General features: G+C 35.7%; 2 protein-coding genes across 3 annotated transcripts in view; one reads left to right on the top strand and one right to left on the bottom strand.

Moving 5' to 3' along the window:
- The window catches only part of LOC125683486 (NADH dehydrogenase [ubiquinone] flavoprotein 1, mitochondrial-like), an 18,406-nt gene extending 5,835 nt beyond the window's left edge, over positions 1-12,571 (top strand). The window contains exons 3-14 of the mRNA XM_048924710.2: positions 1-9; positions 443-591; positions 2,027-2,160; positions 2,382-2,446; positions 3,399-3,503; positions 3,800-3,925; positions 4,033-4,098; positions 4,355-4,521; positions 5,785-5,938; positions 6,333-6,387; positions 7,423-7,532; positions 12,337-12,571. The exon at positions 1-9 is cut by the window's left edge and continues 81 nt beyond it. Of these exons, the coding sequence (XP_048780667.2) occupies positions 1-9; positions 443-591; positions 2,027-2,160; positions 2,382-2,446; positions 3,399-3,503; positions 3,800-3,925; positions 4,033-4,098; positions 4,355-4,521; positions 5,785-5,938; positions 6,333-6,387; positions 7,423-7,532; positions 12,337-12,420 (1,224 nt within the window). The 3' untranslated portion in view covers positions 12,421-12,571. The remainder of the gene's footprint in view (positions 10-442; positions 592-2,026; positions 2,161-2,381; positions 2,447-3,398; positions 3,504-3,799; positions 3,926-4,032; positions 4,099-4,354; positions 4,522-5,784; positions 5,939-6,332; positions 6,388-7,422; positions 7,533-12,336) is intronic.
- Positions 12,572-16,599: 4,028 nt separating this feature from the next.
- LOC125683500 (uncharacterized) lies at positions 16,600-23,265 on the bottom strand. Of its 2 annotated transcripts, none has more exons than XM_056140067.1 (2): positions 23,219-23,265; positions 16,600-19,733 (listed from the first exon to the last, which is right to left on the bottom strand). In XM_056140067.1, the coding sequence occupies exon 2, from the start codon at positions 19,727-19,729 to the stop codon at positions 17,903-17,905; it is 1,827 nt and encodes a 608-aa protein (XP_055996042.1). In that variant the 5' UTR covers positions 19,730-19,733; positions 23,219-23,265; the 3' UTR covers positions 16,600-17,902. The 2 variants fall into 2 exon arrangements, with proteins under 2 accessions (XP_055996042.1, XP_055996041.1); XM_056140066.1 differs by lacking the exon at positions 23,219-23,265 and adding an exon at positions 22,861-23,184.
- Between the last annotated feature and the right edge of the window lie 2,728 nt (positions 23,266-25,993).

Below are 25,993 nucleotides of genomic sequence, written 5' to 3'. Positions count from 1 at the left end.
ATGTCAAGGGTAGTTACTGAAATCATGTTGTAAATGTTAAGGGTAGTTACTGAAATACTGTTGTAAATGTTAAGGGTAGTTACTGAAATACTGTTGTAAATGTCAAGGGTAGTTACTGAAATCATGTTGTAAATGTCAAGGATAGCTACTGAAATCATGTTGTAAATGTTAAGGGTAGCTACTGAAATCATGTTGTAATTGTCAAGGGTAGTTACTGAAATCATGTTGTATATGTACAAACACTCCTTTACAGGGATTAGATTTACACAGTTAGCAAGTGATTGAAATCATTTCTTTATCCTTGAATAGTGCAGACTTTCTGCCTTTGTACAAGATTCTAGGTGTGAAAATTATAAAGATGATTATACTGCTGAGAAACTTCAGTGGTCAGAGAATAAAATTCAGTGTCCAGAATTAAGTAGTTTTCTTGATGCTCTTTCAGGGAGACTGGTACAAAACCAAGGAGATCATCCTGAAGGGACATGACTGGATCTTAAAGGAGATCACAGCCTCAGGACTTAGGGGCCGGGGTGGGGCAGGGTTCCCCACTGGAATGAAGTGGGGCTTCATGAACAAGCCCAGTGATGGAAGGTGAGAGGTCATTTACTTCAGTTTCCTATTTTCATGACTTTTTAACCCAAACATATTGTTTGAGGAAGATTAATAATGCTTTTACATGTGTATATTTATTTATTATACCCCCCGAATGAAGTTCAGGGGGGTATATAGGAATCTGTCTGTCTGTCCGTCCGTCTGTCTGTCTCCAGATTCGTGTCCAGGCCATAACTCCTTTGTTTTTTGACATAGGCATACCATATTTGGCACACAGGTGGATCACCATGAGATAATGTGTCAAGTACCTTCATGACCTCTATATGACCTTGACCCTTGACCTCAAGGTCAACATTAAAGGTTTTTTACAATGAATTCGTGTCCGGGCTATAACTTCTTTGTTCTTTGACATAGGCATACCATATTTGACACATGGGTGTATCACCATGAGACGATGTGTCGGGTACCTTCATGACCTCCATATGACCTTGAACTTTGACCTCAAGGTCAAAATTGATTACAGGGTTTTGACAAAGTCATACCACAAGACATGGGTGTACCAACATGAGACTATGCGTCATATACATTCATGACCTCTTTATGACCTTTCAGAATGATCTCAAGGTCAAAATTATAGGTTTATGCCATGGATTTGTGTTCGGACTATATCTTCCATTTTCTTCTACAAAGGCATACCATATTTTTACACTCAGGAAAGAGGTAATTTATACCTATTAACAACACCCTTTGGGAGATTGGGGTAAGCGGGGGGTATTAGTGAGCATTGCTCACAGTACCTCTTGTTTATTTTTGTATGCTTTTTTGCAATGTTAGAAGTTTCATGAAGTTATATATTCTTTGATTGTTGTACAATGCATGAAACACGGACTATTTAATTACTAAACACTGAACTCTCACTCTCATAAAACCTGTCATGTGAGGATGTCCTCGCAATGTCTGCAAGAGAATACACACACACATGTACAGTTAAACCTTAGTATCTCGAAGTCTAGATGACTGTGATTAAATTTTGAGATATCCGGGTTGGGTTGGGAGGGGGTTATAGTTCAACATACCAGGTCAAAGTACTTACATATTAATATTTGTTAACATAAGTTACCGGTACTAAATCTCTGATGACTTAACTACAGGCCTAAGTACTTAACATATTAATCTTTGTTGACATAAGTTACCGGTAGTAAATCTCTGATAACTTAACTACAGGCCTAAGTACTTAACATATTAATCTTTGTTAACATAACTAAATCTCTGATGACTTAAAAACAGGCCAAAGTACTTACATATTAATCTTGTTAACATAAGTAAATCTCTGATGACTTAACTATAGGCCAAAGTACTTACATATTAATCTTGTTAACATAGTAAATCTCTGATGACTTAACTATAGGCCAAAGTACTTACATATTAATCTTTGTTAACATAAGTTACTAAATCTCTGATGACTTAACTACAGGCCTAAGTACTTGGTGGTGAATGCTGATGAGGGAGAGCCAGGTACCTGTAAGGACAGAGAAATCATGAGACATGACCCTCACAAGTTGGTAGAAGGATGTTTAGTAGCTGGTCGTGCCATGGGGGCAATTGCAGGTAACAGTTGATAGGAGTTTGGGCATTCAGTCTCTTTTGTTATTAAGATGTATTTCTCTTCTGAAGTATGAAACCACATGATCTGTTCAAATATTCAGAGAGGTTTTGAATTGATCTGTAAATAATTATGTTACCAATGTGAATCAGATGTGTTGTTGAATGCATGTCATAATAGCGCTACTGACTGGTAATGTGTACATGACTGTCATCTCTCATTACAGCATACATCTACATCAGAGGGGAGTTTTACAATGAGGCCTCCAATCTGCAGCTGGCAATCAATGAGGTATGTTACTGCAGTGCCACATCAGTATAGTCTTAAGTATGATAACTGCACAGCCACTTCAGACTAGTCTTAAGTCTGATAACTGCACAGCCACATCAGACTAGTCTTAAGTATGATAACCGCACAGCCACATCAGGCTAGTCTTAAGTCTGATAACCACACAGCCACATCAGTGTAGTCTGAAGTATGATAACTGCACAGCCACATCAGATTAGTTTTAAGTCTGATAACTGCACAGCCACTTCAGACTAGTCTTAAGTCTTAAGTCTGATAACTGCACAGCCACTTCAAACTAGTCTTAAGTCTGATAACCGCACAGCCACATCAGTGTAGTCTTAAGTCTGATAACTGTGCTGTCACATCAGACTAGTCTTAAGTATGATAACCGCACAGCCACATCAGACTAGTCTTAAGTCTGATAACTGCACAGCCACTTCAGACTAGTCTTAAGTCTGATAACCACACAGCCACATCAGACTAGTCTTAAGTCTGATAACCACACAGCCACATCAGACTAGTCTTAAGTCTGATAACTGCACAGCCACTTCAGATTAATCTAAAGTAAAGTCTGATAAGTGTTATCATATCTGGCAGTGGCATTGGAAGATAAAAAAAAAATTGAATACAGTAAAACACACTAATATCAAAGTGCAGGGGCGAACAATTTTGATTTGTTATGAATATAATTTGATATGGCCAGTGAGTTCAAGATATGTTTTAAAACTACAGGGAATGAAAATGTCTTCATTATAAGTGTGAATTCATTATATTGAGCATATTCACTGTAATCATGTTTTACTGTGGTGGTCAGTATCATAGATTATTTTTCAAAGAATTGGGATGAAAATCCTGCAAAAGGAGACCATTCTGTTATAAAAGATGAAATGGTAAAACTATTTTTTTTATTTACTTTTTAAATTCTCCACTTAATAGTGCTGATTTAATACTACAGGCCTATGCTGCAGGACTGATTGGTAAGAATGCATGTGGCTCTGGTTATGACTTTGACGTCTTTGTACATCGAGGCGCAGGGGCCTACATCTGTGGGGAAGAAACCGTAAGTAAATTTATATGTACTGAAATCAAGAGTGGTTTCATGAACCTTATTTATATAAGTTTATTGTTTAACCTTTAAAACAAATGATTTGTTGTTTTCTAAACACTGTCCTCAAGTAATGTATAACACATACATATATATACTGTAAATATAAATGACACTTTTATGTACATTTCTTTGAAATATTTGTCACTTTATACAGAGTACATGAGGTTAGGACAGATTTTTATAAAAAGTATTATTGGTGTATCTAAGAAATAATTTCTACTTGTTTCATTTGGTATTTTGATTTTTAGTCCCTAATTGAGTCGTTGGAGGGTAAAGCTGGCAAGCCCCGCTTAAAGCCCCCATTCCCAGCTGACGTTGGGGTGTTTGGGTGTCCCACCACTGTTGCAAATGTAGAGACGGTCGCCGTGGCTCCAGTAAGTGTTTCTGTCTACTACTTTTATGGTGATTAAGATCAATTTAAAAAGAACTTTCACAAAACAGCATTGAAAATGTTCAACTAATTCAATATTTATTTCTTCAGGTAATCTGCAGAAGAGGCGGAGAGTGGTTTGCTGGATTTGGGCGAGAAAGAAACAGGGGAACCAAAGTAAGTCATTCTATTTATAGACTCCAAAAATAGTGAACAAAAGTGAAAAGAGTTTATAGGCTTCAAAACAAGAGAACTAAAGTAGACATTTTCTCATACAGTATCACTTGCCTATATTTAACAAACTCTCAAATGTGGAAGTGGTTTCATGTCCCATTATAATGATGAAATGTTCTTTAATCAGGAAGTGCTCTTTAGACTTCATCTTCAGTGATTTTACAACATGGTTAATACTGATGATTGTTTTGCTGTTTAGCTGTTCAACATCTCTGGACAAGTCAATAACCCAGTGACTGTGGAGGAGGAGATGTCTATCACATTAAAGGAGCTGATAGAGCGGCACGCCGGGGGAGTCATCGGGGGCTGGGACAACCTCCTGGGGGTCATCCCAGGGGGTTCCTCTACCCCCATCATACCCAAAAGGTGAGCATTGATATACAGACAAGTTCAGCATTTTGTAAACTTTGTGGGAAAAGTCACAGTATATAATGGTAAAGGTAATCTTCTACCCACCACACTCAGCCCTCTGAAAAGAACCTTTACTTGAAACATTTTATCATCACTCCCAAGTTAAAAGATCTCAGTCTGTCCATGACTGAAACCTTGATCTTATGGAACATAGATAGGCACTTCTGTGACTTAAAAGGTCATAATCTCCACAGTAGCACTTACCCATTGTTGGATGCATTATGTTTCATGAACCCATCTTGATAATCATATTCACAATCTTCAGTTGTTTGCTTCATCTAAGCTATTATTTTTCACTGTACTGAATTTACGGTAATTCAGATTGAAGGAGTAATAATGGAAATTGACATTTTTATACCCCCCGCAACAAGTTGTGGGGGGGGGGGGGGTATACTGGAATCGGGTTGTCCGTCTGTCCGTCCGTCTGTCTGTAGACGCAATGGTTTCCGGGCTCTAAAGCATTATTCTTTTCACCTACCGTCACCATATCATATATATGGACTACCCATGGGATGAAGATGTTCCCTATCGATTTTGGGGTCAAAAGGTCAAAGGTCAAGCACACTGGACATCGAAGTAGCAATATGGTTTCCGGGCTCTAAAGCGTTATCCTTTCCACCTACAGTCACCATATCATACATATGGACTACCCATGGGATGAAGATGTTCCCTATCGATCTTGGGGTCCAAAGGTCAAGCACACTGGACATCGAAGTAGCAATATGGTTTCCGGGCTCTAAAGCGTTATCCTTTCCACCTACAGTCACCATATCATACATATGGACTACCCATGGGATGAAGATGTTCCCTATCGATTTTGGGGTCAAAAGGTCAAAGGTCACGCGCACTGGACATCGAAGTAGCAATATGGTTCGGTTTTGTCATGCCACCCTTTGGGAGATTGGGGTAAGCGGGGGGGTATTCTTAGTGAGCATTGCTCACAGTACCTCTTGTTCACATTGTATTCTAAATCATACAGTTTTTTCTGAGTGAAGAGATTTTGTGACAATATTAGTTATTATTTCTTGCTTTACTGTGTGTGTGTGCACGGATGAGTGATGAGATTCTGTAAGAGTAAATTTTTCTTGCTTTACAGTGTGTGCACGGATGTGTGATGAGATTCTGTAAGAGTAATTTTTTCTTGCTTTACAGTGTGTGTGTGTGTGTGCACGGATGTGTGATGAGATTTTGTAAGAGTAATTATTTCTTGCTTTACAGCGTGTGCACGGATGTGATGATGGACTTTGATGCTTTGGTCCAGGCTCAGACAGCGCTTGGTACGGCCGCGGTCATTGTCATGAATAAAGATGCTGATGTCATCAGGTGTATCTCTCGACTGATTGAGTTCTACAAGCACGAGAGCTGTGGTCAGGTAAGGATCGAATATATATATATATATTACTGAGTGTATTGTCGGGGAAAATACAGAATTTAACATCTAAGGGTGACAGCAATATTGATGATGATGAACACTTTCATAACAATATTGATGATGATGAACGCTTTCATAACAATATTGATGATGATGAACACTTTCATAATAATATTGATGATGATGAACATTTTCATAATTTTTTTGAGGCATGATCTAGTATATTTTTATTTGTACAGCAGTAGAAGAACTAATTGTCAATTTTGGCTGACATCAGTTTAAGAGCTTCTACAATGACTAATAGTTGGAAAATTAGAAATGAGCAATAAATGATTAGAATTATGTTATGAACCTATATGGAGGTTTGAGTAAAATATAGTGTTCTGTTCTGTAGTGCACACCATGCAGAGAGGGAGTGGGTTGGATGGCGAAGATCATGAAACGTTTTGGTAAGGACTGGCTCACTTCATTGCATATTTAAATGTAATAGAAGAAAGGGAACTAACTCCCTCAAATGCATTTGAACCCCATGAACAAAGAACTAAATTATTGAATTTGTAGATATGTACATGTTAGAAAAATAAAATTTGGTGCTAAGTTTGTGAAACTATATGTCACACTGTTGTGACATGCCTTGTCATTTGAATTGTATTAAATTACATCTTTGATGAAAGAACAAGGTACGATTGTATACATGAAAAGGCCCAAAAAATTTCTCTCTATAAAATGTGTCTGGAATTAACCTTAATCAGCGTTTTAAGAAAGTAAAATATATGCCAGGTATACTATGTCAACAAAATCATTATGGTATTCTTAATTGGATGGCATTATGACATCATGAATAAGACATTTCCCGCCTTTTTTTCAAAATAAGCCTGAAAACTGCCAAATATCATACAGATTATTGCTCAGGAAAAGATGTGCGCATTTGTCGAGCAAAATGAAAATGATATATATTGTGTATTATTTTAAGATGAAAAACATACTTGAATATGAATTTGCTCGACGCATGCGCTGTATGTTTTCTGAAAGGAAAACCCCCTGAATTTGTGGCTATTTTCATTGAAAATGGCATTTCTGCAATTTTATGCCAACTTCTAGCTCTCGTCATATGACACAAATCATTTTGCTGATCAAACTGAGCGGATTTTGGGTTTGCTAATCTATTCCTTATTTCAATGTCAGGGTTTAAGCTCCAAGTGAAATCATCGATATTTTGGGCCAAATGACTTTAGAAACTGTACCTACTCCTTTCTGCTCTATGGATAAAAATTTCATTGTCTGTTAGTATATATGCCGATTTGGGTAAATAACTGTAACATTGCTTGTAACGATTTACTGTAACATTGCTTGTAACGATTTACTGTAACATTGCTTGTAATGATTAAGTTTGTGAAAATTTATTGGGTGTAATTTGTATGGTAGAGCAATAGACTTTACCAAGGTCATTCATGTTTCAAATATATGTTTTTCTAATTTATCAGAAACTGGGAATTTCCAAGAAGGAGAGATAGAAATGTTGTATGAGATCAGTAAACAGATCGAGGGTCACACTATCTGTGCTCTGGGAGATGGAGCTGCCTGGCCCGTGCAGGTATGTACACTGTGTATCAGTTCATATTAAAATTAAAATCATAGAGAGTTCAATAGAGCCAATTATTCTAATGTATTTCTCAACCTTTTTTTGGTTGTAATGTAATGGATAGCAATTGGGAATTATATCATACTCTATGTAAGATTTGTATGTCATTGTTTTTAATACATTTTTAATGTAAATTCATGGCAGATAATACTTCCGAAATTTTAAAAATATGGCCTCCTTCAATGGTATGATAATTACCATGATCCGTGGTTTTTTTTATTATTTAAATAATGTGGGCTGTTATTGGTTGCAGTATACTAATGGGTACAGAACTTGCTTTTCAATTGGAATATTCAGGGTTAAATCCGCAACAATCATGTGAAACCTAAGATGTTTAAAATAAGTAGTTGATATTGTTATACACCTCAATTTTTTTCCTATATAAAACTCATATGATTTAGAACCAACATTTTAACTGTTAAACCAACTCTCACTTTCATAGATATTTGACCAGTCAACAGTTTACGAACTGTTGACCGGGCAATAGTCTGTCAAATTAAGTCACGTGATTTTTAGTCTGTTGCTTTCTTTACGTACTTTACGTAATGGTGAGGTCCACTGATTTAACTGAGAATGAAATACAGAATTTATTAGATGAAAAGCAGAGCAGAAACATGAAAAATATAATTATCAATTAGGATATTGGGTAATGCTTTCTTTTAAGGTAATTCCCCATACTACATCTTAGTATTGAAAAACCTACAGATTTCTATCAAAATTTGCATGTATTTTGTCAAGGATATGTATTGACCAAATTCCCAAAGAAAATTATGTTTAGCGGCCTTTCCCAGAGTACAGCCACTTCTAAAAATAAAACACATCACTTTAAAACAAGCAGTGTTAATATACATACATTTTAAGGCACTGTCTTTATTTAAATGATAGAAATATGTTTCTTTCATATGATTTGAAGAAAATGTATTGCATTTGACTGTTTTCAATAATTTTTCATCTACTGAACCTGTTCTTGGTTTCAAGATGATGAAATGCACGTATAGTAGTCAAATTTTGACTAATCATAGCCTACCATATCCGGAAATTGTGTTTTCAAAAACCTTCAGATTTTTGAAAGATTTCAATATGTTTTACCTTTACACTCCAGCAATCATTTGACATAAGAAGTAGATAGGGTATCGGATAATTTGAGAGCCCAATGACCCCCTCTAGGTTAAAAACCTTGAAAAAAACGCATATTGGAAAATGGTGTCTAAAATTCCTATCTCTGCAAACATGTTGCATTCATCATTTATAATACTAAATTACCATTTCAAGAAATATTACAAGGTGGTTTTTGAAAAACAGTTTAAAACATTAAAGCTTCAAATAGCTAAAAACCACTTTCATTGATTGCCGTAAGCTTTACGGATCGGGCTTGAAGTTAGAAAAATCCTAACTTTACCATGGAGTTTACTAAATCCATAGCCTACGTCACATGAACACCGACATGACGTCACAATAGATGAAAAAATAAAATTATGTCGCCAGATCTAGTTGGAACAAGGTAGTGTAGATCAGAATGATTTTTACATTTTAACGCTCATTCAGAGAATGCTAACCTATGCTCAAGTTACAAATTTTGGGAAATTCAAATATTTTAAAACACCCGAATTCTGCATTCCCCGCCCCCTTGGTAATTTTTAGTTCCAGGTATTTTTGACAATACGATACAGCCATGCGATGCGAGTCTTAATGACATGTAACTACCGCGTACATTCCGAGTCGTTTTAATCAAAACATCAGTAAAAGTCATGTCCCGCCAGAAAAGTGTTTTAGATGAAAGAAAATTACATTACAACACCCATGATCTCCATACTGTAGTACAAGAACACAAACATACGACACCTAGTCCTAGTCTAGATAGGGCCTAAATATGTGACAAATCTGTCAGCGTATGATCTAAATTGAACACCCAGAAATCATTAGACACAACAGAGATATACACATACATTGTACATGTATATGCACATTTATTATGAATTCGGAGGGCCTCGAAAGCGATTTTTCTCGTGAAATAAATATAAAAACTATGATTTGCAAGGGGGGGTTACAATGTCAGTATAGCTTTAGATTATGAATATATTTTATTAAGATCATGACAACATCGATCATATTCTTTCAGGTTTAAATAAATTATAGGGAAAACATAACAAAATATGTGACTGTCAGTATATGTAGCACACAAAAATTTGCATTTTGTTGAATAGGAGATTCGATATTTCTACCCATCATTAATGATCAGAAATCACACAAAACAAATGGCCTACAATAGATACATTGAAAGTTGGCAACACGATTTAACATCATAATCTGTAATATTTGCAGAAATCTCACAGGAATTTCTGAATGACTGTGTGTCATAACGCAATGTGTATGGAGAGTTTACGACTTCTCGATGCATATAACTATAAGCATTTTCTCTCCCGAGCGTTGTCTTGTATAAAACCGGCTGGTTTGTATTATGGCGATTTGTATGTTGTTGTTTTTTAATTCTAAATTTTTCTTGTTTGCTTTCAAACAATCAGTCTTAATATGGTCTACAAAATTTACCTAAATGCCATCGGGTTCGTTGAATGTGTGATAACGTTCGTGACTCGTGAATAACGTTTCTAACGTTATTTGACGTGGTATGGGGAATTACCTTAAACTAAAGGACACAGTGACAAATGTACGGAATCACACTGTCCTGTTCAAAGTTCCAAGTCAACAAACCATGTGCATTGAGAAAAAAAACAATGTGAAAGAAAGTGTATAACAAAACAGTTATAGACTGTGTCCTCGGACAACAGCTGTTTTGTTTGATCCTCAAACGGATCTGTTGCCCTCAGCCTCGGCTTTGGGCAACAGATCTGTCCTCGGGTCAAACAAGACATCTGTTGTCCTCAAACCCAGTCAATAACTGTATACTGTTGCTTTGCCTAGCACCTGACATCAGAAGTAAAAGTCGTGGGTCTTTCAGATATGACCTTAAAAACCTAGGTCCTGTGTTATAGTGGGCGGCACAGTAAAGAATCCTCTCTTTGGCCTTAAGCACCATGCACAGGTCAAAATTTGCGGCACTTCACCTACAGCTGACAGTGTTACCCAGATTCTCAAATGGGATGCAAAACAACAAACAAGCATGTACAGGAAATATATTTTGTGAATTTGTGTGATACCAGCAGACTGAGCACTGAACGCCTTTTAGGATCGATTTCTTCTCCTGGTGATTTATCAGTATACATGTCACACATCTTCCGGAATACAAAAATATTTTGCACTTGTATTAAGTGGAAAAGTAAATTTGCTGTTTTTGAGGTAACTGTTGACAAGAAATTTTTCAGACACAATGAATTCACGTAAAGCTATTTTTTGCTACTAAAGAGTATTCAGTAAATTAAATCCGTTTGAAATCCATCCATTATAGATGAAAGCAAAATGCTTTGAAAATTCTTCCAAGTTCCATAGATAATGAATTACTTTATTTTGTGGGGAATCTTATTTTGATATAGATAAAATATTCTCTTCATGTGTTTCCATGGCTACTTCGATATGTTTTAGCATGCTTCTATATTTGAAAACAATTCAGAGCAGGTAATATCATTTTTATGCCCCCTTCAAAGAAGATGGGCATATTGCTTTGCACTTGTCGGTTGGTCAGTCTGTAGACCACATGTTGTTTGCTCAATATCTTGAGAACCATTCACTTCATTTTAATGATATTTCATGTGTGGGTTGGTTACGAATAGAAGAGGACCCCTTTTGATTTTCAGGTCAAAAGTTAAGGGTCAATCTACTCTAGACATAGGAAGAACGGTCCACTCAATATCTTGAAAACCCTTACCTTGAGAAGCATTAAACTTGGTACACTGATACATTGTGAGGAGTAGATGACCCCTATTGATTTTTAGGTCAAAGGTCAAGGGTCAAACTGGACTTACGAATATACAGACTGCTCAATGTGTAGAGAACCCTTGGCTTGACAGACAAACTTGGTACACTGGTACATTTTCAGGAGAAAATGACCCCTATTGATTTTGAGGTCACATAGTTAAAGGTCAAGGGCCAAACTGGACATAGGAATATACTGTTTGCTCAATATCTTGAGAACCCTTTGCTTGACAGACATTGAACTTGGTACACTGGTACATCATCAGGAGTAGATGACCCCTATTGATTTTGATGTTACATGGTCAAAGGTCAAGGGTCAAACTGGACATAGAAAGGCACTGTCTGCTCAATATCTTGAGAACCTTTTGCTCTACAGACATCAAACTTGGTACACTGGTACATCTTAAGGAGTAGATGACCCCTATTGATTTTGAGGTCACATAGTCAAAGGTCAAACTGGACATAGGGATATAATGTCCATTCAATATCTTAAGAACTCTTTGCTTGACAGACATCAAACTTGGTAGACTGGAACATCATAAGGAGTAGATGACCCTTATAACATTTGGGTTCATATGGTCAAAGGTAAAGGGTTAAACTGGACATAGTAATATATTATCTCTTATATTTTAAGAATCATTTGCTTGATTGACACCAAACTTGGTACATTGGTACAGCATAAGGAGTAGATGATCCCTAATGATTTTTAGATCATATGGTCAATCCACTCTGGATATAGCAAGATATTGTCTGCTCAATATCTTGAATTGGTTTGGCACTACTATCAATTAAGTAATGCATGTGTACAACCCTTTCAATTTTGCACCATGGGGTCATATATGTTTTACAAACATTTCTTGTTACATATTACCTTTTTCTATCTTTTCAGGGATTAATTCGACACTACAGACCTGAGTTACTGGAGAGAATTGAACAGTATAAACAAACACAAAAGAAAACTGCAACTGCATAATTAGAGTGTGAGTGAATGCAGTTCAAAGGTCAAGTGTTTGCATGTTAACAAAAGCAACTGTTAAAATGACTCATCAGAGGCTTGTTACGATGTTGTTGATGTGTAAATAAATTGTAAATCTTGAGTATATAAATTAAAATGAAATCTTGATTTTTACTTCTCATTGTATTCTATCATGAATGGATGCATTAACTGTGGAAACATGTTGGTTCTTTTCCAAGGGAGAGTAAACTTAAATGTATTTACACGTTATATTGTAGTGTTTGACCGTTTTGACATCAGGAGTGTTATAGCGGTCACCCAAATAAATGTTTGCTCTCCTTTCGTTTTGGATCTTTAACTCTTGGTGTCGTTTTTTATGTCCTTGGTTAGCACGACGATTGTCTTCATTTCCCCGCTCTCTTCAATTATGTAAGAATAATATTCCTCTTTGACTTCGTTCATCAATAATACAAACAAAATAAAAGTTGACTGTACAATGGAAATATATAATAGTAGGGTAAGTTAACCTAGATAACACACTTCCAAACCAAATTGTACAATAACCACAATTATGGCACATGTGAGTCCTGACTAATATTGGCTTACATGAATAAAAGCAATGGGGGGGGGGGGGGGGGTCCATTTCGGTCAAAATTCAACCCCAGACTTGTACTAAAGATCAAATATATACTATCCCTTCTGGTTCTGTGTTCGTGTTGCTGAAATTCGCCGTCTGATATCTGTCTGCCCAGGCTAACAGCCATCTTGTGAAGGGTACTCTGATCTTCTTCTTTTGAAAGTCTAGCTCCTTCTAGGACAGTGTATTAAGTATCTTGGACTACGCCAGCAAAGTTTGGAATCCTCCAACGGCTCAGTGGTGACTTCGTGATTGAGCCCCTCTTGTGCCTTGGCCACATCCCAGTAAATACTACAGAGTCTTCCACATCTCATCTGCTTCATACTTATTTTATTGAACACAGATATTAAAGGGACTGGTTCACTTTTTTCGAAAGAAATAGTTTTCATTTTTTATGTTGAAAATTAAAAATATTACTCATTTAATGTCGACAACCAAAATTTGGACCTTCTGAATGCAAGGATAAGAGCAATATTTTAGCTATAAGTTTGTATTATGAAAACAAAGACTCGAGTCTTTTTATGTAAATAAATAAGCCAGTGAAACGTTAATTTTGTAATTTAAAGCATCTTCATTTTGTACGATCACAAATTTTAACTTTTAAATGACACATTTTACCTAAAGTATACTTGAGATGTGATATATAAAATAAACTTGGATCAATATCCATTTATTTTGAAAACTTCGTAAACAGCAACACACCTCAATCTTTGTTTTCAAAACAAATAATAAACTTTCTATAACGAGCTTCTGTCATGATAAATAACCTTAATTTTTTTATGAAACCTTTTGAACATATTAGGCCACATATAATTAATTTTTAGATTCTCATCCCCGCCCGCCCCTCTCAAAACGTCCCGCCCCACTGTCTTTTATTTTGTTTAAAAAAAAAGTGTGCAAAAAAAAGTATCGCAAAAAAAAAAAAAAAAAATCGGGTTCGGTATACAAAAAAGTCAGATCATTTCAATGGCTGCCTGACATATTGGCGCGTTGTGGTTGTGAAGTGACGTTTGATTCCAGTCATGTTTGTAATAATCAGAATTCGGAAAGATGTGGTAGTTGTAATCATGTAAAGAACTGGTGCGGTGTGATTTGCAGTGATCCCCAGTCAACCCTTATTGATATATTTCATAATCATATGCAAGGGAAGTATGACCAAAAGCCTGGTGTTCAGGACATGCATGAAATCGGTCAGGTGACGCCATTTGTAGGTCCAACGAAAACTGATTTAACAGAAATGTCATCAAATGTCAAAGTATGCGACGCTGTATCCTGTGTTGGGAGTTTTATTGAATTTGTGTGTCGTAAACTAAATGATGGTGAATTGAATTCTACTGTTAGTGAAACAACTGAAGTTCGCAAAGTCTCTGCTTTCTGGTGTAACAATGCGCTTAAAATGGAAAGACAATAACCTTGAATGCAAACAATCTGCAACTGATCAACAAATACGGGATCTTGCATGGAACATGACTGGTATTGATGACATTGATCCACTACACACCACGCAAAGTTACCTTAAGAGCAAATCTAAACTGCAGGACTTCCTAACCAAACACTGTAGATTGCGCCATTACATGTTTTCTGTCAAAAAGTGTGGTTTAGCATCCTGCTTAATTTGCAAAGCTCCTAGACTTCCTGAAGAAGTCTTTAATGATTTGTGTCACCTTCCTGATCCTACACCAAGTGATGGGGAGAAGTATAAATCCTTCAATGATGTTTACAAAACAAATACATCTGAAGACTTCAGACCTTCATTAAAAGTATCTCTGAATGGACAGTCAGGAATATCTGCTCATGGAATGCCCTTTTCTCCATCTTCACAATATGCCAAAAATGTGGAAATGGTTATATTATGTAGTCAGTGTGAAAAACCAAGAGTACTCTATTGTAAAACTGTTGCCAGAGGTACTTCAAGAACACAGTTACAGAGATCTTTGAATGATATAGAATATTCATGTGGGTCAAGTTTTATTGATGTTGAATGTGAGGACTCTCATATCTTGAAAAAAGTTTTTGTCAGAAAAAATTTGAAGTGCAGTTATACTATTGAAATTCCATATTTTTCTGCAGGATTTGAACCTATTTGTTATTATTGTGGTGATGATGATGGTCTTCAGGCATCTGATGATGATTATCCATTATGTTTGAAATGTAAAAATGAAGGAAAGAAAGTTGTAAAGAGGCCTACACATACAAAATAAATTGTAAAATCAAATTGGTATACATTTTGTGAAATTAAAAGATTAAATATTGTTTTGTTTACTCATATTTTTATTAGCATTAACGGTGTAAAAATATAGAACAATTGTTATCAATCAAAAGAACGTGAAATGAATATTTTTAAAGAATAAAAAATAAAATCCACCCACCCGCCCCATTTTTTTTGCAAATCAGGATGAGAATCTAAATATTAATTTTATGTGGCCTTAGACTGTATATTTTAATCATTTAAAGTGAAAGACAAAATTTGGGGGGAAATCGTGAATCAGTCCCTTTAACGGCAAACTAACAACTCAAATTTTGACAAACTTCTCCATCGTTAACTTCCCATTTTTATCTAACAATATTCCATTATCACCTGCATATGGTGTTCACATCTCTCAACCGATTCGATACGCAAGAGCTTGTTCTGTATATGGTCAGTTTTTAAATCAAGGTAGGCTACTGACAAACAAGTTGATGTTACAGGTGTTTCAACAGTCTCGTAAATTATATGGTAGTTATAACGATCTAGTTTGCCAATACAACTTGCCATTGAGTCAAATGGTGTCTGATGTGTTTCATGCCAATTGTTAGGTTGTTCTTAACATATTGATTTTGACTGCGGATTAACCCGGTTACGACAAAATAATATATTATTAGTTACTTTTCATCTCAAAATAACGAAAAGACAACACATTGTAAAATAGCACAAATCAGCCACCATACCTAGCCCCTACGATCTTGAACGCAGCCCAGGGCTTCTGTGTTTGCACATCGTAAGGCCTCGGGAACCAGGCTACGCCTATCTCAGTATGATAGAAGGGACGGAGAAAAAAACAACTATAAGTTTAAAACTACATGTTCAAATATAACCTATAATCTTTGGTTCTATCCAGCATGAATCTCGTCTAGAGCTTCGATTTGTTAAATATTTAAATATCGGCCTCACACTGCTCTGATCATAATTACATTTATAGAAGAGATCTAGAAGGGCGATTTCTAAAAGGACAATCTGTTGCAGTTGCTTCCCTTATATTTATTTTTAGTGTATGTGTAACAGTCTCACTTTGTGAGCTTGTCACAGTTTAATGGCTCAGGGGTCTCGCATATTTCACCTATTCTGCTTCATACATCAAATCACCGGTCTTGATCAAGGTTTACACCCCTCCATTCAGAGAAAACCTAACTCATGCAAGTTTGCGCTATATTTTAAATAATACTTGCTAAATTAAAATTAAAGATAGAGGGCGTATTCCACATCCTGCTATGCAATAGCTTGTACATCTTTCACACATAAATTGAAACATCATTTTTTGAAATCCAAATTTACAGCCAAAACAAAATACAGTACAGAAAAATTACACTTTTCATGTTTTAATCCATACAAATGTAGTAATATATTTACCACACCGAGTGATATCAATCTACGTGGTGAATAACATTACGGATATCAACTTAAACTACTATATCATCCTTTGCGGATCATCATCATCATCTTGTTCAGTTCAAGTTTACTAATCCGCTTTTCTTAGTGATTACACTGAATACTTTTACATCTTAATTGTATTCACATAATAGTCCATCCTTGCAATTAAATAGTGAAGATAGGTATAATCAAATGACCACAGCTACATCCAGAATGAAAAATGTTACCATTTGTTACTTTTAAAGCCTTTGAGGTAGTTTACTTATCACTGATTGGTATACTATTCAAACTTTGGAGGAGCAGGTCGGATGACGTTTGGTCCGAGGACATCAAAATCTTTGTTTCGGTTTTTGCTTCGCCTAATTACACTATATAAGAGCCGTTTCTAGCAAAAAAGGCCCTTATCTTATCCAACAATGTTTTTCAAAAAACGTCATAATGAAAAAAACGTGACATAATGTTTTGCATACTTGTAAAGAAAAAGGTCTTGATTACCAATCACGAGTTGGTTGTCATCTTTGATTAATTGTAATATTTTAACGACAATCAACATTGCTCTAATATTTTGAGGGATGTTCTCTATAGTTCACACTTTAGCACTAATATAAATAAGGGCCCTTTTTGCTAGGAACGGCTCAATAATATACTAAACCATCAGACACTTCGTAATACAATATGAAGTCAGTAAATTCGAGTAGTAATTTTGATTTGCTGTTAATATAAAAAACAACTTGACTGCATTTTCATAATTTTTCAGCAACCAGCTATCAATCTTGGTATTCGATAATCGAATGTTCCAACGATCGAGTTCCCTGTTGTCCTAGTGTACACCATACCACTATAAAGTATCTGTATGTAAATATACAGAAACAAAAACTGCAACAAAATTATATATAATAATAATGTAGAGAGAGAGAGAGAGAGAGAGAGAGAGAGAGAGAGAGAGAGAGAGAGAAGTAATTATCAATAAAATAATACCCAATGAAATCTCAAAATAACAATATACATTTGTAGAGAACAGATTTTCAGAAATATACACACATAAAAGCAACTAAAGAAATATACGCATAAGAGCAGCTAAACTGCACAACACATTGTATAAAACAGCCATGCAACGTAAAAACCATTGATATGCAATAAATATAATATCATAGAATAGATTTGTCATGCACATGTAGATAAGTCTCGTTTTAACCGCAATATGACCCAGACATTGCAATATAAATATGAAACGTTTATTTGCGCATCGCAGTAAAAAACATCTGCATGGCATTTGATCTTAATTCCTCCAGTGCCTTTTTCTTGTCCTCTCTGTTGCTGAAATTAGTCGCCTGGTATCTGGCCGCCTGGGTTACCAGATGGGAAACGCTGCCTTCCTGGGAAGATAAGTCGGTCTTCTTGTCACGAAAGTCTTTTTCTTCTTCAAGGACAAGATATATAGTATCGAGAAGTGCTTTTGTAAGTTTGGAATCGTCGCTTTCAGATGCTGTCTGAAACTGTGAGAGCATCGTGAGTATCTTGTCTGTGTGGTCTTTTTTGGCTGACTTCGTTCCATGTTGCTTAAGTTGATCCAGGTCTCCTTTTGACAACTTTTCCGTCTGTGTTTTCTCAGATTCTTTCTTCTCAAAGTAGACTTGCAGGGCCTCCTCTGGGTCTTTTATTATTTCTCTGATTTTTGAGCGGATTTCGTTGGCCTCTGTTGTAGTAATATGTGCTATCAAGTTGCTTTCTATGAAGTAATGCTGTAGATATCTATTTTCCAAACACTCCGCCATGTAAGACAGAACACTGTTAAGAGCTAACAATATGGTTGATTTACGATCAAAGAGGCTCGGGTCCGTTTGTTCACACATGCGATAAAACGCGGTTTTCCAGTGGAAGGTCGTCAGAGTCTGTGAATGACATCCCAGGAAACCTTTTTGTAGAGATTTCAACAGTAGCATGCAAAGTTTCTGGTCTGGGCTGAGACTTTCCGCTAGTATCAATTCGGCTTGGTTGAATCCCAGACAAAAGTCTTTGGAAGTTGTAGGATTTACAATAGCCGGTTTGGCTACCACATACACCTCAGAATTGAATATCTTTTCTATGGTGTCGGGTTCTGGCCAACAAGGCTCTTTCCTGGTGATCATTCGTTGCTTCCATTCGTGAAGGCATTTAAGCTTTCCTTCAAGAGCAAAGGCAGGAATGAAATCTTTGCTGCTTTTGTAATTGAATCTAACAAAGAACTCCCTCTCGTTACTATCAGCATTGCATTGCTCGTCCTCTTCCGCTTGGTGTTGTTTTTGCTTCTTGGGTGGCGACAAGTTGTCGGAGGTTGAAGCAGCTTCCATCATACCACCAAAGGTTTGAAACAAAGAAGCAATTGCGTCCTCATCTGTTTCAATCGTTTCACCGATCATGTTGAAAAGATTGCATAACAGGCCTTTCATGTTGGATGACATATGACTTGCTTCAACAATAGAATGGAAGTAGCGTTTCGTGTCCTCAAAATATGTGGTTGGATTTACTTGTCTTTGATAAAGTACATCCGTATTTTCACCCACCATTTGCCAGCCTGCAAAGCGCTGTTGACTAGTTCCTGGTTTGGCTTCACGATTGATTTCCACATGTTTTGTATGTCGTCCCTTTGGGGTAGTGAGAACTTGAAATAATCCTCTGGTTATTTTGAAAGCTTCTTTATCTAGATGTTTTAGAACTCGACTGTGGAGATACTTCCCGTCTAAAACAAGATCACCGGAAAATGGTGTCTTGAGTTTGTCATTGCAGATGTGGACAAAACACGGCAAATCTTTCCTGTGTTCCAAAGCTTCCAAGGGAATGGGAATCTCAGATATGATGAGATAGTCATAGTCCCCCTCGTCTTTGTGAGACCTAAGTCGTGTTTTTTCTATTGTACTTCCTACCACATAGCAACGCTCATTTCCGAAATGAGAAGCAAATTCAGTGATGTATTTACAATATCGGCGTTGCCGGGCGTCATTTGGAACCGATTTACTCTGTTCTTCCAAAATCTCGTAGAAAGTTTTCAACTTTCGTTGGAAATATCGTTCAGCTTCTAACATCTTTCTAAAAATATAAAGATCGTGAACTTATTATGTCGTTTGATGAGCATATGATTGAACTGTGGCCATGGGGTCGACAAATTCAACAGAAGAAAGGAAAAATTTCTCTATATATTTTGATAAATTTGAAGTAGGGACAGTTTCTACGGTCATTTGGCCCAGAAAATAGATGATTTCAGTAGGAGTCCCAAAATCTGGCATTCAAATAAGGAATACATGTATATAAGCAAATTCAAACTACGTTTAATTTGTTCCAAAATTGCTTTGTGTTGCATGACAGGAGCGTGAAGTTGGCATAAAAATGCAAAAATCAACGAAAATTTTCATAAATTCAGGGTGTTTTCCTTTCAGAAAACATACTGCCCATACGTCGAGCAAATTTATATTCAAACACATTTTTCATCTTCTCTTAATACACAATATATATTAATTTCATTTTGCTCGACGGATGGGCACAGTTTATCAGGAAAGATTCTTAATATATTTTTACGAGTGTTCGTTAATCAATCTTTTGATGAAAGCGTTCTCCGCACATCATACTATACTGCTTGCTTGACACGTATATATACGTATGGAATAAATCTGATGTTATTTTATTGATGAAGAATAGTAAACATGGTCTATCATTTTGTTGGAAAATTAAAAAATACAGGGGGAAAACTAGAGCACCCTGAGCCATATTTTTATTTTCCTTCACTTATGCATTTATATATTATAGTGGTAATAGAGAAAACACGGACATTCCGAACGGTCGTTTATAGAGCGCCAAATTAACATAAACTCAAATAATTGAAGATATCTTCAATTATTTGAAGATATCAACTCATTTGATGCGCGCAACAATTGAGTTAAAGATCTCTTCAAATAATTAATGATATCTTCAATTCTGAATTATTGCACGCATTAATTGAATTGATGATAGCATTAATTCTTCAGCTGAATTGATGCTCGCTTTAATTGAATTAATGATCTCTTCAAATGAATTAATGATATCAACAATTGAATTGATGCGCGCTACAATTCAATTGAAGAGAGCATAATTGATATAATACGCGCATTAAATTAATTGATGAGAGCAATAATTGAATTCATGCGCGCATTAATTCATTTGATGAGAGCAATAATTGATATAATGCGTGCATTAATTCAATTATTGCTCTCTTCAATTGAATTAATGATATCTTTAATTCATTTGAAGAGAGCAATAATTCTTTTAGAGAGAGCAACTATATAATTACAGATATCTTCAATTCAACATATCCACAATTGAATTAATGATGTCTTTAATCGAATTGTTGCTCTCTTTAAAAGAATTGATGCGCGCATTAATTCCTTATACAAAAGCATTGTAAATGATTTAAAGATATCTTCAATTGAATTAAAGAGATCATCAAATTATTTATACCGAGCTCTAAATTAATTATTGCGAGCAATATTTCTACTAAATTGATGCTCTCATCAAATGAATTGAAGAGAGCAATAATTGAATTAATGCGCGCATCAAATCTATTATTGCTCTCATTAATTGAATTAATGCGCGCATCAATTGAATTGAAGAGAGCAATAATTGAATTAATGCGCGCATTAAATCAATTATTGCTCTCATTAATTCAATTGATGCGCGCATTAATTCAATTGATGAGAGAAATAATTGAATTGAAGCGCACATTCATTTATTTGATGAGAGCAATAATTGATTTTATGTGCGCATTAATTCAATTAAAGAGAGCAATAATTGAATTGATGTTATCTTCAAATAATTGAAGATATCTTCAATTATTTGAGTTTATGTTAATTTGGCGCTCCATAGTCATTTGCTTCGAAACCTAAAAACCCGGGTTCGATTCTTGATACGGTACCGGGTCCAGCCTAAGACGTTTAGGATGTGACCGTTCCTTCGCTAATTACCCAGCGTGAGAAATGAATCCCTGGGTCTTCCGGGTCTGACCTTCAAAACGTACGGAGGTCCCGTGTCGCGGTAGGCGTTGGCACGATAGAAACAAGATGTGTTTGTGAAACACAAATGCCCCCGATAATGGCCAATTCCGAAGATGGCCAAGGTCACAAGGGCAAATATCTTGGTACCAGTAGAAAGATCTTGTCAAAAGAAATGCTCATGTACAATATGAAAGCTCTAATATTTACCATTTAGAAGTTATGACCAATGTAAAAAAAAAAAAAATTAAAGTAGGTCAAATGTCAAGGTCAAAAGGTTCAATACCAACGGAAAGATCTTGTAACAATGAATAATCATGTGAAATATCAAAGCTCTATCTCTTACTGTTCAAAAAGTATTAGCAAGGTTAAAGTTTTCAAAAAGTACGTCAAATTCCAAGGTCACGGGGTCAAAAATGTTGGTACCCACGGAAAGGTCTTGTCACAAGGAATACTCATGTGAAACATCAAAGCTCTATCACTTACTGTTCAAAAGGTATTTGCAAGGTTAAAGTTTTCAAAAAGTAGGTCAAACGTCAAGGTCACGGGGTCAAAAATGTTGGTACCCACGGAAAGGTCTTGTCACAAGGAATATTCATGTGAAATATCAAAGCTCTATCACTTATAGTTCAAAAGTTATTAGCAAGGTTAAAGTTTTCAAAAAGAATGACAGAATTACAAAATGACAGGATGACAGACAGGACAAAAACAATATGCCCCCCCCCCCCCCCCCCCCGATCTTCGATCTCGGGGGCATAAGAACTTGATTACTGCAACGTACGACCATGTATGAGTCAAAATTTGTAAGACTTCACCTAAACTTGACAATGTCTCTCCATCCATGAGTGACTGGGCCGTAGAACAGCGAACAAACAAACAAGCAAACGTACACGGCGTTTATTTGTTCATGAAAACACCACTTCAAAAAAGTTAACAAATATTCCCGTGCTTTCATTTTAAGTGCAATGAAGTTGTATCGGCGTATGGACACACACTCCCTGGGTATTTTTTAAATGTACAAAATAAAATTTATGAGATTTAATTCCGGTAAGTTTGGAAAAACACATTGAAATTATGCAGTTGCCATACGCTTTTACCACTGTTAAAGGCTTAAAACTGACCCTTAGAAGAAAAAAACTTGAGCTAACATATATAAAGTAATTAAATGGACGAGCATCTCTGAAAATGAATAATACCTGTGTCGTCCACAGCATCAATGAGATTCATCTATACACCCAGTTAGAATTCTACTTTCGTTTTCATCGATATTTTACCATGCATGACATCAATCTCTACCCAGAGTTATCGTTCCCGCTACGCTCCACTGTGTAATACGCCCTCTGGTGAGAGATTGGCATGACATAGAGAATTTAAATGGGTGGTTCTAAATATAGTCATCCGTCAGAGTTAATTCCCTAGCTCATATTTACATTCACTGATTATATTTCTATTGAAAATGACACTACTTTCATCTACGACAATGAATGGATGTTTGATACAAACTAGTTCGATCCCGTTTTTCAGTACAACCTGTCTGCAATTTTCAATCATTACCAAATATGGAGCGTCGTCAAGATCAAAGGTAGGCTGGTACCCTGGCCTTCCCATAATGTTCATTTGCGGAGCATTATGGGAAAGCCAGGGCACCAGGCTAGATCAAAGAGTGCATTGGCTGTCCCATTTAACGTAATGAATGTGTCAACCATATGATATTTTAGTACTTTAAAAATCTAGTTTATATTTTGAAATAATGCATAGAAATACAAATATAAACAATAAAATATCTTTCTTTGTTTACGCAGGTTATGCATTTTTTCTGCAATGCTAGTTACCTTCATCACCCGATGAAACAACAAAGAACGCATCTTATTGTTAATTAAATGAATTCATTAAAAACTAAATTCGATGTTACATGTATGTCTGAAGAAACCGTTATAAATGAGCAGGCCCGACAACAACCAAAATTTCTGGCTCAGAATTCAAAGCATTCTTTCATTTCTCTAGAATTCAGAGATATTCAGAAACTAAAATTGAAAATAATGTTTGAAATTGTCAGAAATGTCTCATTTATCAAGAGTGGCAATTCAAGTTTCCGCCCAATGAATAGTTTATTTTGATCATGATTTACTGCTTCTTTCCGGCACAACAGTCTTATTTAAAATAAAACCTTATCCCATCATTCAGAGAAATCAACACGGGCTACCTGTTTATTAAATCATAACCACATAGCCATTTAAAGTGTGCACAACCTGCTCAATCTGAAACAGACAAGACCTGTTCCCTGTTGATGTGAATGAATGGCAATGGTGTCCGCGAGGACTGTTTAATCATTCTCTTAATTGATGATTTCATTTCAATATAGAATACAAAAGTACATAAAGTACAAAATGGAGTAGTGTAGACAATACCAAAGAACTCAATAACACTTGGGGAAATTCTTAGTTCAAGCTGTGAAAATACGAAGTTTAGCATTGTAAATCAATAATATGATTATAGTATTTTTCTAATAACATGTGCATCTCATAATTAATGCGATTACATATATATTATTTATATATTGTGTAATTTCTTCTCCTATCTTTTCCTGTCCACTCACCTGTTGTTTATCTTATACAATTTGATATATTGTGTATACAAATGTACATATACTAGATGTATTCCGATGAGTTATATAACTCAAGGACAATAAAGAATTGAAATTGAAAAACGTACGGTATTCATGATAAATAATGATAATAAATTTATTTTGTAAAGCGTAAAATCCATATTGCTCTAAACGCTATAAATTGTATTATACTGTCTCTTTTTTGAGAATCTAATCACGCGTGCTGTTTGTATAGTTCGGAATGCTGTACTTTAACTGGATATAAATCTGTGCTGTGGACAGCTAGCCGCAGTGGAAAGAACGAACCTGTCAAAAGACCTATTTATACAGTATGTCTGCGATAGAACATCCCTGATATTACCTGAAAGGTATGTACTGTTATGCCTTTTGAAATTTACTGAAATTCTTGTTGTCTCAATAGATTCATAATACCAGAATATTTTGAAATTGAGGTCAGCATTCTTTATTGATCCCAGACAATGCCCTGCAATCTTTGTAATTCTCTACCACATGAACGAGGGGTTGTGCTATGTAGGGGTAGAGGGTAGAGGGCTCAACAATCTCTAGATGACTTCCTCTCCTGTACATGGTCTGCAATCTGTCCAATGGCCCTAAAATTCCTAAGGAATTCTAATTTTTTTCCCTGAAATTCCTTTAGAAATATTGAATTCAAGGGGAAATCCTATAAACTCTAATTTTTTAAAATAAATTCTTGGTATAGGCAAAATATAGAGAGAAAAAATCAGTTAAAGATTTCACATTTATTCCAACGCGCTTTCGCTGTACGGTTCTTTAGTGGAATTTGAAAAACAACAATGTTGTTGTTTTTCAAATTCCACTGAAGAGCCGTATACCCTGGTAGTGAAAGCGCTTTGGAATGACCCTCCTCAGGACGATAGAATATTTACATAGAAAAGAAAACTAATTGAAAAAGGAAACTAAAACTAATATAAAAATAAATCAGCTGATAAAGAAGTACAATCCGTGCCCATGGGAATTTCAACAAATTGTTGGAAGATCTGATCACCAAATAGTACGAATATATTGTCAATGTTTAATTTTAGCTTCAGAGTACATGTGCATAGAACCAGAGAGGCGTTTAACAAAGTAATGTTTTGAATGACTGATCACAAGATATCAATATTTCCTATTCCCATTTTTATTGAATTGTCTATGATGCTAAAAAGAAAAGTCTTTGATTTTTCGTGAGAAATGATTGCGTAAAGTGTTGAAAAGTCATACCTTTTGCTGTTGTCGATTTGAGAAAAAGTTTTGTGATTTCAGATTTACTGAAAGCTCTTTACAATTTTTAGAACCGCATATGATTTACACCACTTTGGCATATGTCGTGGCACAATAGGTTTGCAGTTTTTCTTTTATAGCAGTTAATATTTTTGTGAGGAGTAAAGATAAACTGATAAGATATGATGAAGTGGTGAATTTGTGTTATATGATGTTTATGTGCCAGTGGTTTTGTGTTATATGATGTTTATGCGCCAGTGGTTTTGTGTTATATGATGTTTACGTGCCAGTGGTTTTGTGTTATATGATGTTTACGTGCCAGTGGTTTTGTGTTATATGATGTTTACGTGCCAGTGGTTTTGTGTTATATGATGTTTATGTGCCAGTGGTTTTGTGTTATATGATGTTTACGTGCCAGTGGTTTTGTGTTATATGATGTTTACGTGCCAGTGGTTTTGTGTTATATGATGTTTATGTGCCAG

Source organism: Ostrea edulis, chromosome 6 (genome assembly GCF_947568905.1).
Source record: "Ostrea edulis chromosome 6, xbOstEdul1.1, whole genome shotgun sequence".
Classification (NCBI taxonomy): Eukaryota; Metazoa; Mollusca; class Bivalvia; order Ostreida; family Ostreidae; genus Ostrea; species Ostrea edulis.
Note: the sequence above shows the minus strand (reverse complement) of the source record. Positions and strands in the feature narration are given on the sequence as shown.

What these genes read in the sequence shown, in the direction of transcription:
- LOC125683500 (XM_056140067.1), bottom strand. Translation starts at nt 19,729, where the DNA reads ATGTTAGAAGCTGAACGATATTTCCAACGAAAGTTGAAAACTTTCTAC.